This window comes from Neolamprologus brichardi, chromosome 15, assembly GCF_056152115.1.
Source record: "Neolamprologus brichardi isolate AB-2024 chromosome 15, ASM5615211v1, whole genome shotgun sequence".
Classification (NCBI taxonomy): domain Eukaryota; kingdom Metazoa; phylum Chordata; class Actinopteri; order Cichliformes; family Cichlidae; genus Neolamprologus; species Neolamprologus brichardi.
The window spans coordinates 7145911-7161131 of record NC_142118.1 but is presented as its reverse complement, the minus strand read 5'-3'; the positions used below and the strand labels follow the sequence as shown (position 1 = coordinate 7161131).

Below are 15221 nucleotides of genomic sequence, written 5' to 3'. Positions count from 1 at the left end.
TCGAAATGAGCCTTGAAAATAACATTTTTTTTTGTTCTTTAACTAGAACTAGATATATCCATGTAGGATCATAGGATCACACCCTATTTTAAAGTGGACACCAACAATAGATGAGTTGAATGGCAGGAAAAAGGCCAGAGGGCACCGTGCCACATCTGTTTTTCTTTCTTTCTTTAAAAGAAAAAAAAGAAAAGGCCTGAAAGAAAAATAATAATAATAAGCAACAATAGCAGCACACTGTGCAGTTCACCTGAATGGGACAATGTGCTTTCATGAGGGGTTCTCTCTTTAACCAGCAGCTTTTATTTTGTAAGGCTTTCAAGCACCTTTTTTTAAGTACAGCCACACACACAGCTTCCGCTGTATTACATCACAAAAATATAGAGACATTTACACACACATATTGCCACAACTCAGTGATTAAATTCAGGGAATAGAGTAAATTAAAATAAGGTACAACCAAAACTTTGCAGAAAAACATTTTAAAAAAAGATGTTCCGTGACGAATTAAAAGCAAAGGTTTTTCCAAAAAAAAAGTGTTAGATAATGCACTATACAACTAAAGTAGGGTAAATGGAAAAAAAAAAATTACTATAAAAACAAACAAACAGGGGCACTTTTATCTGAAGCACAAACCAGCTCATGATTTCCATTAAACTTTTCTTATATAAGCAAAAGCATAAAAGATAAAAGAAAAGTATCATAAGGCTATTTACAAGGAGGTGGGGGTTGGTGGGGTTGTCATGATTCAAAACAGTAAATTCTTGTATTCAAAGAGCTCGTTTGTGCCCTCATGAGGAGCTTCTCTTGGCATTTCTCCAGCCACAGTTAACCAATCAGCCAGCAGAGACACTTAACAGGGCAGGGTGCATCCCATCACAGCTGAACAGGGTGATAACCAATAAGATCCACCCTGTAAGCTCAAAATCAATTAACAGGAAAAAAAAAAAAGTCTACTGCAATCCCTGAGGAATTAAAACCCACCCAGAGTGGCCGCTCACATGTAGTACACACAGACACAGACATGCACGCACAGTGCTCGTGATCAAGTTTTGTTTTTTCAAATCCCACGGAGCTCGACGTGTAAACACTCACTCCTCTGGACTGTTCAAGGATGTCAGGATCATCACAATGGCGAGTGTCTACTGAACCATTACATCTGTTCCCCCTACATTCCCTCCCACCCCAAAATGTTCCTTGGCTTTTAAGTTCGTTTCAAGTTGGAGCCTAATCGAGACAACGTCATGGCTTGTTGTATTCGATTTGCTGTTCACTGCAGGCATTTCCGTGTTTCTCGCTCAGTCCACAAACCCATAATGATCAGACAAGGAGGAAAAGGTAAAGACACTCAGTTTGTTGGGGAGTGGGGGTTGATTGAGGATCAAATTTCTGATTGTGACTGTTTCCAAGTGACACTGTAATGGTTGCACTGTGACATTACTAGAAGATCCTCCACGTCGACATTATGGATTCCCACGGAAATACAGACGGCATGCTAAGACTGACTGTAGGAGTTGCTCTGGTTCCCATTGGAGCTCTGATCACTCTCACTGCAGACAGAGAGAAAAATGAAGTGCATACAGGTCACTGAGATAGACTGTGAGGAGTCCAAGTGTACAAGAACATACTGTACTAATGAAAGCAGACCCACAGCAATTAAAAACAATTAACTTGTGAAACCATTTCCAGAGAAAAGAAGCTCAAACCTCATCTTCACATGTACAATAATTTTCTACCTACACTTTGCACAACCTTCCTCATAACCTTTACATATTTCTTAATTTCTATTCTAATATCTGTCGATAGTTAGCGTGTATGTGTATATATCATTTTTTTTCTGTTATGAGGATTAATAATAATATTAAAGATACTGTAAACACCATATATTCCATTTCTGTATAATACAGATTCTGATGAAACAACCGTCTACAATCATTTTCACCTGAAACTATTTTTTAATCATCTCCATCTTTTCAGCCACCTCTAACATGGAAATCCCCATGTCAGTGTTACGTCAGTATGACACTAACTACAGTGGCTTGCAAAAGTATTCGGTACAAAGTGGTGTACACGTGAGAAGTGGAACAAAAATCATACATGATTCCAAACATTTTTTACAAATAAATAACTGAAAAGTGGGGTGTGCATAATTATTCAGCCCCCTGAGTCAATACTTTGTAGAACCACCTTTTGCTGCAATTACAGCTGCCAGTCTTTTAGGGTATGTCTCTACCAGCTTTGCACATCTAGAGACTGAAACTCTTGCCTATTCTTCTTTGCAAAACAGCTCCAGCTCAGTCAGATTAGATGAACAGCATTTGTGAACAGCAGTTTTCAGATCTTGCCACAGATTCTCGATTGGATTTAGATCTGGACTTTGACTGGGCCATTCTAACACGTGGATATGTTTTGTTTTAAACCATTCCATTGTTGCCCTGGCTTTATGTTTAGGGTCGTTGTCCTGCTGGAAGGTAAACCTCCGCCCCAGTCTCAAGTCTTTTGCAGACTCCAAGAGGTTTTCTTCCAAGATTGCCCTGTATTTGGCTCCATCCATCTTCTCATCAACTCTGACCAGCTTCCCTGTCCCTGCTGAAGAGAAGCACCCCCAGAGCATGATGCTGCCACCACCATATTTGACAGTGGGGATGGTGTGTTCAGAGTGATGTGCAGTGTTAGTTTTCAGCCACACATAGCGTTTTGCATTTTGGCCAAAAAGTTCCATTTTGGTCTCATCTGACCAGAGCAGCTTCTTCCACATGTTTGCTGTGTCCCCCACATGGCTTCTGGCAAACTGCAAACGGGACTTCTTATGGTTTTCTGTTAATAATGGCTTTCTTCTTGCCACTCTTCCATAAAGGCCAACTTTGTGCAGTGCACGACTAATAGTTGTCCTATAGACAGATTCCGCCACCTGAGCTGTAGATCTCTGCAGCTCGTCCAGAGTCACCATGGGCCTCTTGGCTGCATTTCTGATCAGCGCTCTCCTTGTTCGGCCTGTGAGTTTAGGTGGACGGCCTTATCTTGGTAGGTTTACAGTTGTGCCATACTCCTTCCAGTTCTGAATGATTGCTTGATCAGTGTTCCGTGGGATGTTCAAGGCTTGGGAAATCTTTGTGTAGCTTAAGCCTGATTTAAATTTCTCAATAACTTTATCCCTGACCTGTCTGGTGTGTTCTTTGGACTTCATGGTGTTGTTGCTCCCAATATTCTCTGAGACAACCCCTGAGGCCGTCACAGAGCAGCTGTATTTGTACTGACATTAGATTACACACAGGTGCACTCTATTTAGTCATTAGCACTCATCAGGCAACGTCTATGGGCAACTGACTGCACTCAGACCAAAGGGGGCTGAATAATTACGCACACCCCACTTTGCAGTTATTTATTTGTAAAACATGTTTGGAATCATGTATGATTTTTGTTCCACTTATCACGTGTACACCACTTTGTGTTGGTCTTTCACGTGGAATTCCAATAAAATTGATTCATGTTTGTGGCTGTAATGTGACAAAATGTGGGAAAGTTCAAGGGGTCGAATACTTTTGCAAGCCACTGTACAGGCAGCACTGTGTTGTTCACATTATTTAAAAAAAAAATTGCATAAAAAAGGAAAAACACTGTAAAATGTACACATGAACTGAGATAAAAGTCATTTCAAAATCACTTAAACACTGAAAATATGTAGTGGCAACAAACCAGATGTTGAAACTAAAACTGTGTTGATCAAACCACTTTATCAAAATCTCTGTTTTTGCACCAAATCCTTGCATTTTTTTTTTATTTGCACAAAGGTCTAACCTCCCAACTTCTTTTATAAATTGGTTTGTCAGAATCAGAATACTTTAATAATCCCTAAGCAAATTATGTGAGTTACAGTTGCTCCAAAACAATAACAGTAACAGACTAAACTAATTAAATTATACAATATATTACAAAGTTTACAAAATATAAGAAATAGCTAAAATATATACACAAATAGCTCAATTTAAATATCAAGAATATTACAGAGGTGAAATATATATGATTGATATTTTACTCTACTTAATCTGTCCTGTGTGTTTTAAAATATAGGATTTATAGGAGAAAGAAACAAGTACACTACATACCTGTTTGGAGGTGGTTTGGGTTTTGGCATCTTATTTAGGACAGCAGCTATCTCCTTTCTATCATCAAAATTTTTCCACTGGTCATACAGCTTCAGAATGACACGGATAATCTCCAGGATCTGTACAAAAAATAGACACACAAAAAACAAGACAACGTGAGGCAACGCAACATCAGTAATGAAAACTCACAAATGTTAAATCAAAGTAAAATGGGTCATTTTCCTGTAAGTAAAATATACAGTAGTCATTGAACAAAATGAGCATTTTCTTATGTAAAAACATATACATGAAGTGAATGACATGATCCGTCTGTGTCAGTATGTTACATGTTCAAATCCACAGCAAAAATATCACTTTATGTGGTTAATATTTGAGCACAAAATATTGCTAGCACAAACACATACAGTACATAAAAGGATAGCAGTGATTTTAATAACTAGGTCAATTTCATGACCTCATGCTACTTAAAGGCAGTTAACTCATCAGCAGTTTATGGTGGCAAAGTGAGAACAAAGATGTAAAAACTTGATTTAAACAGTCAACAATGTGCCTGCCATGTCACAATGTGTGGAACCTCAAGTTGCTATATGTTATGAGGCTAAGTACGAATGGGTAAAACTCTACAACACTGAAACTGATATCAAACTGACTTTGTCCATGTCGACCGAGAGCTCTGCAAACCACTGTCTGGCATCTTTCTGCTGCACCACACAGGCAACATGCAGACAGGCTGTGGGAGGAAAAGAAAAACTGATCAGGTTAAAGCTTATTTAAAATCAGTAACTATATTAGAGAACAATCTGAAATGCATGGGTACAAGTCTTACCCAAGGCGATCATGAAGGGAGGGTAGAGCAGACACAAATCTGTCCTGTACGTGTCATTCACTATTCGCCTGGTAAAGAGACATTGGCAGGGCAGGCACAGAGTGAGGACACACAAAAACAACTAAATCGAATAAACAAAAGTGACAAATGTCAAGCAGATGGTATCGTACCAGGCCAGAGGCAGCAGCATGTCCTCCTGTCCCATATCCTGCACATACTGCAACAGTGGTCTGTAGGGGTGGTACACAATCAGGCAACAGTCCTGAAAACATAGAAAAATATTACATCAATAAATCAACAACACAACACTCAGTCAAGCCAGCACTAAAGACACAAATCTTTCTGTACTTACCATCAGTTCCAAAAGGTAAAATTCACATTCTAATATCTGTAAATACACAAAGCAGGACTGGGTTTAGGACATGTCAGGCAACATAAACTAGTTCAGAGAAGACTCCAAAGAAAACACATGGCAGCTTTTTACAGAGATAACTTACTCACAAAACAAATTAAAAATGCTTAAAAACCAAGACATCTGAGAGAAGACCATCTGGACAGTATAATATATTATACACATTTAAAAGCTTGCAAAGCTTTTAAATACTATTCAACATACGTGACATAATATATAATGTATACATAATATATACAGTGTAGTGTCATTAATAAAGCAATTCCAAAATTTCTCAATTAACATGCAAAATAACAATTTTATTTATCCCTCTTTGTTTATTTTCTCTGACTTATAACTTGAGGAAGTTAAGCTACCCGTTCTTGAATTTTTATGGTTTAGTAAACATTCAAATAGATAAGCAGTCACTTGTAGCACAATTAGAAATAATTAAACTTCTGATAAAAACTCCACCAGCAAATATTAGACTGCTCACAATCTACACCGCTTTTTGTTTAGAACTGTCTGTGTGCTACTCCATCATTCTCTTTTACTATGTCTGCAAAAGCAGACACAAAAATTTATGTTTATGAGTAGCATCACCTTGCAAATTCCCTCCCTGCTGTGTGAACCACTCCCTCCTATTATCACTTTTCAGTGGCCCTCTATAAATAATAATTTACACACTTTTCTGGTCAGAGGGCATGTCAAAGCTGTGCTGGTGATGTCCCGCAAACCCTGCAGTGATGCTAGATAAATAATCGTGTGGCAGCTCACTGCATTTGCCACCACAATGTGAGATGCTGTGCACGACAACTGTGCGTACTGTAGCACACAGTACAATGCTATCTCTCAGAGTAACTGAGTTTTCATCACAAGGGTGTGAACATTAGCTGGGGAATTTCATATATTAATAGACATTAATGCCATGACACTGTGATATAGAGTAAAAGGTTCTTGTTATGTTGTAAAGCGGCATGGCGGTTAATAAATAACTTTTCAGATCACTTGAATTCTGTCCATTTTTTCCTCAATCTCTGCTTTACTAAAATATCATGTACATAAGACAACAACTTAAATATTTTTCATGTCTAATGTCCTCAACTCTTTCTGTCCTGTGCAATTTACCATCAAAACTCAAAACAGGTATTTTTGACTGACATAAAAAAGATCACTTTACCTCTTTTTATTATGATGTTGTGCCTGTTATATTAACTGCCACAAGAATATTTTACTTACATGATTCATTCTGTAGGGGAACTCCTTTGGAAAGGCAAAGGAAAATCTTGTTTTCACTGTTTGAGAAAAATAAAACAGCATTATACAACCTACACTGCAGGAAAAAAATACATATGTTGCTGAACACAGTCACTTACACACAGATGTTGCTGCAGAGATCAGCCTGGTGTTGGATACAACTCCAAATTCCTAAAAGGACAAAAATGATTAAGATCAGATCAGTTAATAAGTGGGAACCTTAAAGACAGTAAGGAACTTCGAGGCTTCGTGGCAGCACAGAAACACTCATACCTCAACTTTAGAAGCCAGGAAAACACAGGTAGGAGCCATGAGAACTGGATCTATACTTTTCAGAGAATACCTACATAGAAGAAGACAAAGAAAATTATTTGTTTGAGTAGTAGGTATTAAAGTAAAAAAAAAATAATAATAATACAAACAACTATTTAAAAACCTGAACACAATAACAATACACTAAAACATTTTATATTGAAAGATAGATGTTTTTGAATGGAGTATATGGACACATTTCACTGCCAGTCCCACAGGAGTATAAAAATAAGATTTTTAGTCTATTTGGATGGGATCCGTTTACCTGGCATAGAAGCGTTTAAAGTAAACGGTTGCAGTAGCAATGACCTGCTGACGCAGCTTCAGGTGTTCACCTAAAGCCTGGATCACTGAAAGACACAGAATTAAATACTGAAAAGAGGTATAGCCCATTTTATTATACCAATATAGATTGGTTATAAATAACTGTTAAGCCTGGAGATGTTTTTTTCTGAAGCAAACACAGCTTACACGAACAATACCAACATAACTTGGTAGGCTATCAATTACTATCAGCCAAATATAACAAATACCATTGGCAAAGAAAATCTGTAGCTTCCAGTACTCCTCTTCTGTGAGAAACTTCAGGTCCTTCTGGCGCTCTTTCATCAGGTCCTGCTTATCCAGGACCCACTGCAGACTGACAAATACATGAAACAATATTGTTTCAAACCGCTTAGACGTCAAAACGTGAGCAATGAAGCTAACAGGCAAGACAACAATAACAACATAAAGCTAAGCTTTAGCCGCCGGCTCTGGTGTCGCTGACAACATAACACAACGCTTGCATGCTTACGTTTTATGGCATATACAATCTTACTGAGTTTTCTTTCGGTCTTATTTATATTGACTATTTTAGATCTTAGCAGCAGTTTAGGAGAAACTGTTAGCATCGTCATACGATGCATCCGCAAACACAGCTAGGCCTCACAACAAAGAAGACGAATTCATAAACAAAACCGTAACATGTCAAAGTTTTAATAAAAACTTACTAATGAGAACTCTGCCAAAAATTCCCCGCCATATCGTAGCAGCTGAGGTAGAGAAGTAAGCTTTAAACTGATATTACTCGCTTGCAAAGGAGTGAATACCAGACGGAAAGTAGTTAGGCTAAGCAGACGCTAGAGTAACATAAAAAACCTTCCGGAAAACGAAAGGCGATGGTTCCGGATTGTATTTAAAATCCTTTAAAATGTCAAAAGTGGGATTTTTTTTTCTTCAGACAGTGTTGATTTGAGTTATAAATAGTTGATAATTAATTTGAATAAAGTAACATTATTCAAAGGACTAAAGCAGTCCATGTCCAGTCAATATCATTGTGTTAATGATACAGTTACCATTTACAGTAATACAGTAACATGATGCAGTAACATTTTGATATTTTAATTTCAAGCTAGTCTGATTCTATTAACATTGCACTGTACAAGTAAAACAAAAATCACCAGACACAAAACAACACTAAGTGAGTAAGTAAGAAACATGTCAGTCGTCATAAGTCTGTCCTTCTGTCTGGAAGTTTTTATCCACCAAAATGTGTGACTGGTATATTGCTGAAAATAATATGGGCTCTAAATTCAGATTTCAGTGCACTGCATATACACGTTGCTTTAAAGGAGGCTTTAAAAGTAGTTCAGCAGAAAATTCTGTCATTATTGTCAGTAATATTCTTTCAGCAGTCTATAGGTCTAATAAATTTTTTGGCGTAACCTTGACAGATATTTGTAGAGACATGCACCCTTTGGTTGGGGAGGTTCTACATTCCTCTTTAGGTGCTGAGGGAAGGGCTGCGGAGAATATAAGACCCCACTACAGACTGTGAGACAAAGTAAGCGACCGGTTTCCAGTGTTCAGCTCCATCAGTCAAGTCTGCCAGGATGAGCCGCAGTCCAGAGAGGATGTCTTCATACCGCCGTCATTTCGAGGGCACTTTGGCAGCCAGCTCTGCCTGCCGGCTGCGGGTTTCCAGTCCATCTCCCACCCGGAAGGAGACCCGGCATCGGTCAGCAAGCTTGACCCGGAGTGGTGAGACAAGGGGGCGCATGGCCCTCAGTAACAAGGCTCGACTGACCAGGTGGGTAACGTGTAAAAATGTATTTATTGGTTATTTATATTAGTTGTGTTCAGATTTGTCTTTTTAAAGAAGTGTGAAACAAAAAATACTAACATCAATCAGAAAAAAGTTTTCTCTTCCTTTCCTAAAGCAGTACAAGTATGGGAGCTCTGTGCTTTGGTGTGTCTAAGGATGGTGAGCTGGAACTGGACCTGGATGTGGCTGCAGAGGAGAACCGGGCCTTTATGCTGACTCGTACCCACGAAAGGCAGGAGATGGTCATCCTCAATGACCGTCTGACAGTGTATATCGAAAAGGTAATCTGCAGTCCAACCATATTCTGCTTCTGTGTTTATAATAAAACCTGAAACACATACACACAGGTCTGTTCAGTTGTCTGTTTTTCTTGTTCAGAAATGAACAAGAACATAAAAGTTAACATTACACATAGTGCTTCATAACCTTTCAAGATGAAATGGTAGCACATTGTACATTGTGTTTTTGTTTTGTTTTTTAACTTTTAACCTGTTTCTCATGCTCCTTGCTTTAGGTGAGAACACTGGAGTCAAAAAACAAGCAGCTGGAGGCTGAGATTGAGGCCCTGAGAAGCAGCTACGACAGATCATCTGGGCTTAGGAAACTCTACGAGTCTCAGCTGAAGGAACTGAACAGGGACGCAGAGAAAATGAGAGAGCAAAGGGTGAGAGAGAGAGTCAAGTGACTTTTTAAGTGGCAAACTGAGAGAGCTGGTGTGGGTCCTTATTGTAGCCACCACTGCATTATTTCACTCCCTTATTTGTTCAGTTCTTACCCCTCAGCAGTAAAATATTGATGGAGTGTTGTTGTCGTCCTGGGGGACGGGGCTATGGCTCCCCACACACTCTAGCAGATTGTTACCCATGTAACAATCTGCTAGATTGGTGTAGTTTGTGCTCACAGACACAAACTACACCTTTGTTAACTGCTACCTCAAAGGACATTGTGCGCTGCCGGTCCTGCGTGCTGCACTACAACATTCAATATTTAGTATTTACTGTTATTTACACGAAGCTACATTATTGCGATGGTGTTGTGTTTATTATGTTGCTCTCTTTTTTTCTCTCTCAACAGGTGATCCAGGAGATTGTTTCTTTATAAGTGGCCCTTCTTACTGTCCCTCTTTCCCTCTGTTTTTCTTTCCCTCCTTCTCTCTCCCTTTCTTTCTCCCTTTCCTGTCCCCCAGCCATGTCTATCCCGTCTGTAACAACTGAAAATAAAATAAATAATAATAGCAGAGGTCGATCAAATGGACCAATACGGCAAGGCCTTCAGACAACAATTCTGATAGCTAAAGAACCAAACGGGACGGGCAAAAAACAAAAACAAACAAAACAAACAAACAAAAAAAACCCCACCAGCCTCTATCAATTTTGTACTTAGAGCTTGTTCTTGTGCTGTCATGATTCCACAGTCTCTCTTTTTTGTTTTTTTTTTCTTTCTTTTTGCAGAAAAAAGAAAATAAGTACCATGCTGGGATAATAAGCTGGCCAAAGTGTTAAAATTTTATGTGTGTGCGTGTGTTTGTAATATTTTGTTGCACATAAATGATGCGGTTCTTTTTCATGTTCTTGTTTTTTTGTGTATTGTCAAATGGTTTGCAACTGTGTCCTGTTTTCCTCCTTTACCTCTTTTCCCACATTGGGTAGCGCTAGCGCAGAGGGGTAGCACTGTTTTTTGATTCTACAGGAGTTTGACAGTTGTATCTGTGGCCTGTACAGGATCTGTCTTTGGCAGCCAAGGCGGCAATGTTGGGCCAGTTGGACACGCTGAAGGCAAGATATAATGAAGCCCTGGAGACCAGGAAGAAGTCAGAGTATGAGATTGAGGCTCTACGCCCGGTATGACACAATGAAAAGTCAATTTGTAGCTTTGAATAAAGACACTTAGTAGCTGCTTGTGAAAATAAATTACATTTATATCCCTGTTGTTTCTGTTCTTCTCAGAATGTGGACGAAGCAACCTCAGCCCGGATTGCGCTGGAGAGGCAGCTGGAAAATCTGGAGGTTCAACTCTCCTTCCTGCAGAGAGTTCACAAAGAGGTAACACATAGCTGCCTCGTTGTTGGCATGTCATTCATATTCCCCATCAGTGGTTTAACGGGCTGTAAATTTGCTGGTTATTGTCAAATCCAGCTCGTGTTGATGGACAGAGTGAGCAAGACCATAAATATTGTCGTTATCTATTTGGTGTGAAAACTTCAGAGGAAGTCAAACAGACAAGTTCTGATTAATCTGTGGGGCAGAGTGGTAGATTTGCTTTCATAGAATTGAAAATGTTCCTAGCTCATTTAACGGTCCCCCACCCGTGTTTGTTTTTGGTCTACTGAAAGGAAATCGAGGAGTTGATCCTGCACATCTCTTCAGCATCCTCTGAATCTGACTTCATGTTTGGCCTCCCAGACCTTTCCCCTGCCCTAAAACAGATTCAATCTCAGTACGACAGCATTGCTGCCAAAAACCTGGAGGTAAGTGGCATTGATGAAGCTGAAGTATGCCCCGACTCTGGAGAATTTGTCTCTAGATCTCTTTGCATCTCATTCTGTGTTGTCCAGGAAATGGAGACCTGGTATAGAACCAAGTTTCAGGACCTTGATAACACCTCCAGTGAACATATTCAAAGAGTCCGAAGTATGAGAGAGGAAATTGCTGCCTATAGGAAGAATGTGAGTGTTACTTTCTGTTCTTCTTGTGGTTCATTCTGCAACTTTTCTGGATACTCAGTGTACATGTGCACAATTAGATCCTAGACAAAGAACATGAACTGGAGGTACTGAAGACAAGGAATGAGTATTTGGAGGCCCAGATCCGTGACAGATTGGAGAAATATAAGAATGAAGAGAAGGGCTTAGAGGTAACTAACTGACTGACTTATAGAGATATTTTTTGTCATCCTCTGGTCTGATCACAACAAAAAACATACACCTCTGATGTAATTTCAACAGGAGCACATTGAGGGAATTAAAGCGCATCTGAAGGTGAGCAAGGAAAAGACTGCTCTGCTGCTGCGAGAATATCAGAACCTCCTGAATGTCAAGATGGCTCTGGAGATTGAGATCGCCACCTACAGGTGAACAAGCATTACAATAGGTTTTAAGCACTTAGAACACTTAAACTGTTAATGTGCACACACACAGATGTGGGTGTGTGGCTTTTACATCAAGTAGAAAATAAATAGTATTATGCAAAAGTCTTGAGACACTCCTTTTTTTCTTTACAGTTTGCTTCCAAAGAAACAGATTTCCCTTCTAATTTTCTCAAGGCTTTGTGAAGGTTTTCAATGTTTTTCTTTGGACATTGCCACCTTTTTTCACTAATTTTCAGTCCAGTTTTTGTACCTGTGCTTATTTGGTAAACCACTTAACACTGACCTATTAATCATTCATTTACAACTGATAAATGAAGCCTCATTAGAAATGGCCTTAGTGGAAGGGTGGCTGTCAAGAAGGAAAACAGGAAGAAAAGGTGGAGGTATGCAAAATTACACAAGATGTGGAAAGAAAATCAGGCAACAGATCAGATGGATGTAAACCGGTAAAACTTTGGTTCAAATTGTCATCAGTTTTCCTTTCTTTTTTTTGTATGTTTGTGTGTTAGAAAACTGATTGAGGGGGAAGACAGCCGATTGGGCACCATGGTCCAAAACCTTTCCTTGACTGGAGGCTTGCAACTTCCTTCCAGTGATAGCAAATGTGCTCTCTCAGCACCTTCAAAGCTGGGTGGATCTTTGAGTGATACAAGCGGTAACAGCACTGAGAGAGCTGCAGGTGCTGGCCGAATAGCAGCAGCCTCATCAGACATCCAGGCTGATGGTAACTTAGAGAAGCAGGCAACAGTGATGTCCAAGAGAAAGACGGTCCTCGTCAGGTAGAGGGCGACTTTGGCACGGAATGCATGACACATAAAACCTGTAACATTTTCAGCCAGATCTCTAGTGACTACACAGTAATCATATTATTCTGTCTGATCTCCCCTTTTCCAGAACAGTTAAGACAGATGGGGACATTTACGAAAGTGACACACAGGAGTGCACCATCGTCATTTCTGGAGCAGCCGATGATACAGATGAGGAATAAATCCCCAGCTTTGTGATTCTTTTTGAGTACATCTGGTGTGCCGTCATCACTCCACTCTGCCTGGTCCTAACTCGCTCTCAGCCTCTGCTTATTTAACCCTCCTGTGTGACATGAGCATGTCACTGAAAGTAAGAAAAATAAACAGCAAGCAAAAATAGGTGTGGTTGTCATTTCAATCATAAAATTTTATCAGTGTTACTTCACTGTAATTATATATATATAAAAAAGCCAATCTCTTTGTCTATCATGTAATTCAAATACATGAAAGTAACTGTTCACAAATATCCAGTGTTGGGGAGTAACACAATGCATGTACCGGCGTTATGCATTTAAAATACAAAATATGAGTAACTGTATTCCATTACTGTTACTGTTTAAATAGGTGGTAATCAGAATATAGTTACTTTGAAATAAATCGAATACATGGCGGTCATTTCCTGTTTCATATGTTAGACTATCCTCTCTCTATGCCTTGTCCAACTTTAGTGATTAGATGCAGTCAGGTGCAGGTTTAGCTCAGTTGAATGAAAACGTAGTCTTATATCGCATGGCTCCGAGCGGCTGACCTGGGTTCAAGTACAACCCCCTGCCTTTAAGATGTTATTTCTATACTCAATTTACATCTAAAATTAATACACTTGAGTGTAAATAAGGTTAGCACGTTGTTAAAGCAGGCCATAGAAAAGGCGTCATACATCCTGTTAATGTTGGTGGCTTCAGTTACACAATGGACCCTGAGCCAGCAGTGCATGGGCAGGAATGCATTACCAACACCACTTCATAAGAAGGGGATGGGCGAAACTTCAGTATCGTCGATGTGCTATTGGATTATCCCGGAATCCCAACATATCCCGGAATCCCAACATATCCCGGAATCCCAACATATCCCAACATATCCCAACATTCTGGAATCCCAGCATTCCGGAATCCCAACATATCCCAACATGTCCCAACATTCCTGAGTCCCAACATTCCTGAATCCCAACATTCCTGAATTCCAACATTCCTTCCATTGCAGGTCTAAGTAATTGTTACACAATGACATTTTTTTTATTTTAAAACTGCCTGAATGACAGTCTGACCTGAATTGCCTTATAATGTTTTTAACCAATGCTTCGGAAAACCCAACAATGAAATAGTTACAGTTGTAGATGTGTGGCAAGAAAGAGTTGTGAACCCAAAAACACAGGACTTGGGAACACCGAGCTGGGGACACGGGGACACACGGGGACACACACACACCAATAACCTGCCCATGGACTAAAGTATTAGTCCTTCATTAATGATATGTTGGATATATGGATTTCATGGATCACCATTGAACAAAAGTTACTGGATCATCTTTTGAGTAATCCAGACCAACTTGCTCATTGAAGCTTGGATCAACACGTCACTCATTCATCAAAACTGGTGAGTGATAATATTGTTTAAGCCGTAAAGGAAAAGGGTGAAGCTATTAGAGTTTAAAGACATTATTTCACTACAAAAACAAGAAAAGCAGAGTTTAACATGGAAGCAAGCATTTAAGTACATGGGGAAAATCTTTACATTAGTGACATTAGTCACATGAAAATGTTAAGGAAGTGTCTCCTGAATTTGAGAAGTTTATTAAATGCTACGAAGATGCAACTGCTTTGCAAGAATCCTTTAAGTTTGCCTTTTCACTTCAGCCTCTGGCAGTTGCAAACTGCATATTTTCAGTCTAAGGTGATGGCATTCTCTGTTTTCATACACAATGTAAAGGTTTGGTTGCAGGAAGCAGGCAATCCGTATACTGAACAAAACAATACTGTTCTTGATGATCGAGTTGTTGCAAATCTGGATGAAGTGAATACTGCAGACAGTGTCACTAATATCTCAAGTGTAAAGCTGCGTTCAAAAAACATTTTCACAGCAAAGTCGAATTTCATCAACAGCTTCTTTGTGGATTAAAGCTGCGGTTGACAAGGCAGTGCTCATGGAGCGACTCCCTGCATTAAAGAAAATACAAAAAACAAAAACATTTTATTGAAGCGGAAGAAGAAAAACTGAGAAAAGAAAAGGAGAAATTATCCTTGGAGAGAGCGCTGAGAGCAACAAATGCAAAGCTTTGTGTCTTGGAAATAAGCTCAGTCTCCTACTTTGACTGAGAACTGTACGAATGAAATTACATAATTTTAACAAAAACA

General features: G+C 39.3%; 2 protein-coding genes across 4 annotated transcripts; one reads left to right on the top strand and one right to left on the bottom strand.

Annotated features, from left to right (window-relative positions):
* Window positions 1-53: 53 nt before the first annotated feature.
* Window positions 54-8023, bottom strand: ccnc (cyclin C). The gene is made up of 12 exons (XM_087851870.1): window positions 7885-8023; window positions 7426-7532; window positions 7158-7242; window positions 6854-6923; window positions 6700-6751; window positions 6563-6618; window positions 5285-5320; window positions 5103-5194; window positions 4933-5000; window positions 4757-4836; window positions 4107-4225; window positions 54-1550 (listed from the first exon to the last, which is right to left on the bottom strand). Exons 1-12 carry the CDS (start codon window positions 7914-7916, stop codon window positions 1496-1498), a joined length of 852 nt encoding a protein of 283 aa, XP_087707996.1. The 5' UTR covers window positions 7917-8023; the 3' UTR covers window positions 54-1495.
* Window positions 8024-8729: 706 nt separating this feature from the next.
* ngs (notochord granular surface) lies at window positions 8730-13199 on the top strand. Of its 3 annotated transcripts, none has more exons than XM_035910529.2 (11): window positions 8730-8963; window positions 9097-9259; window positions 9493-9642; window positions 10700-10819; window positions 10925-11020; window positions 11311-11445; window positions 11533-11643; window positions 11721-11831; window positions 11923-12047; window positions 12575-12844; window positions 12960-13199. In XM_035910529.2, the coding sequence occupies exons 1-11, from the start codon at window positions 8767-8769 to the stop codon at window positions 13051-13053; spliced, it is 1572 nt and encodes a 523-aa protein (XP_035766422.2). In that variant the 5' UTR covers window positions 8730-8766; the 3' UTR covers window positions 13054-13199. The 3 variants fall into 3 exon arrangements, with proteins under 3 accessions (XP_035766422.2, XP_087708261.1, XP_006797333.2); XM_087852135.1 differs by having other exon boundaries at window positions 9094-9259; window positions 12965-13199; XM_006797270.3 differs by having other exon boundaries at window positions 9094-9259.
* Window positions 13200-15221: the final 2022 nt, after the last annotated feature.

Coding starts and splice junctions, on each gene's coding strand:
- ccnc (XM_087851870.1), bottom strand. CDS start 7,916: ATGGCGGGGAATTTTTGGCAGAGTTCTCATTA. Junction 7,533..7,884: donor TTTTGGCAGAGTTCTCATTA/GTAAGTTTTTAT, acceptor TGTATTTGTCAG/TCTGCAGTGGGTCCTGGATA. Junction 4,226..4,756: donor TCTCGGTCGACATGGACAAA/GTCAGTTTGATA, acceptor TTTTTTGTACAG/ATCCTGGAGATTATCCGTGT.
- ngs (XM_006797270.3), top strand. CDS start 8,767: ATGAGCCGCAGTCCAGAGAGGATGTCTTCATACCGCCGTCATTTCGAG. Junction 11,644..11,720: donor TTGCTGCCTATAGGAAGAAT/GTGAGTGTTACT, acceptor GTGCACAATTAG/ATCCTAGACAAAGAACATGA. Junction 12,048..12,574: donor ATTGAGATCGCCACCTACAG/GTGAACAAGCAT, acceptor TTTGTGTGTTAG/AAAACTGATTGAGGGGGAAG.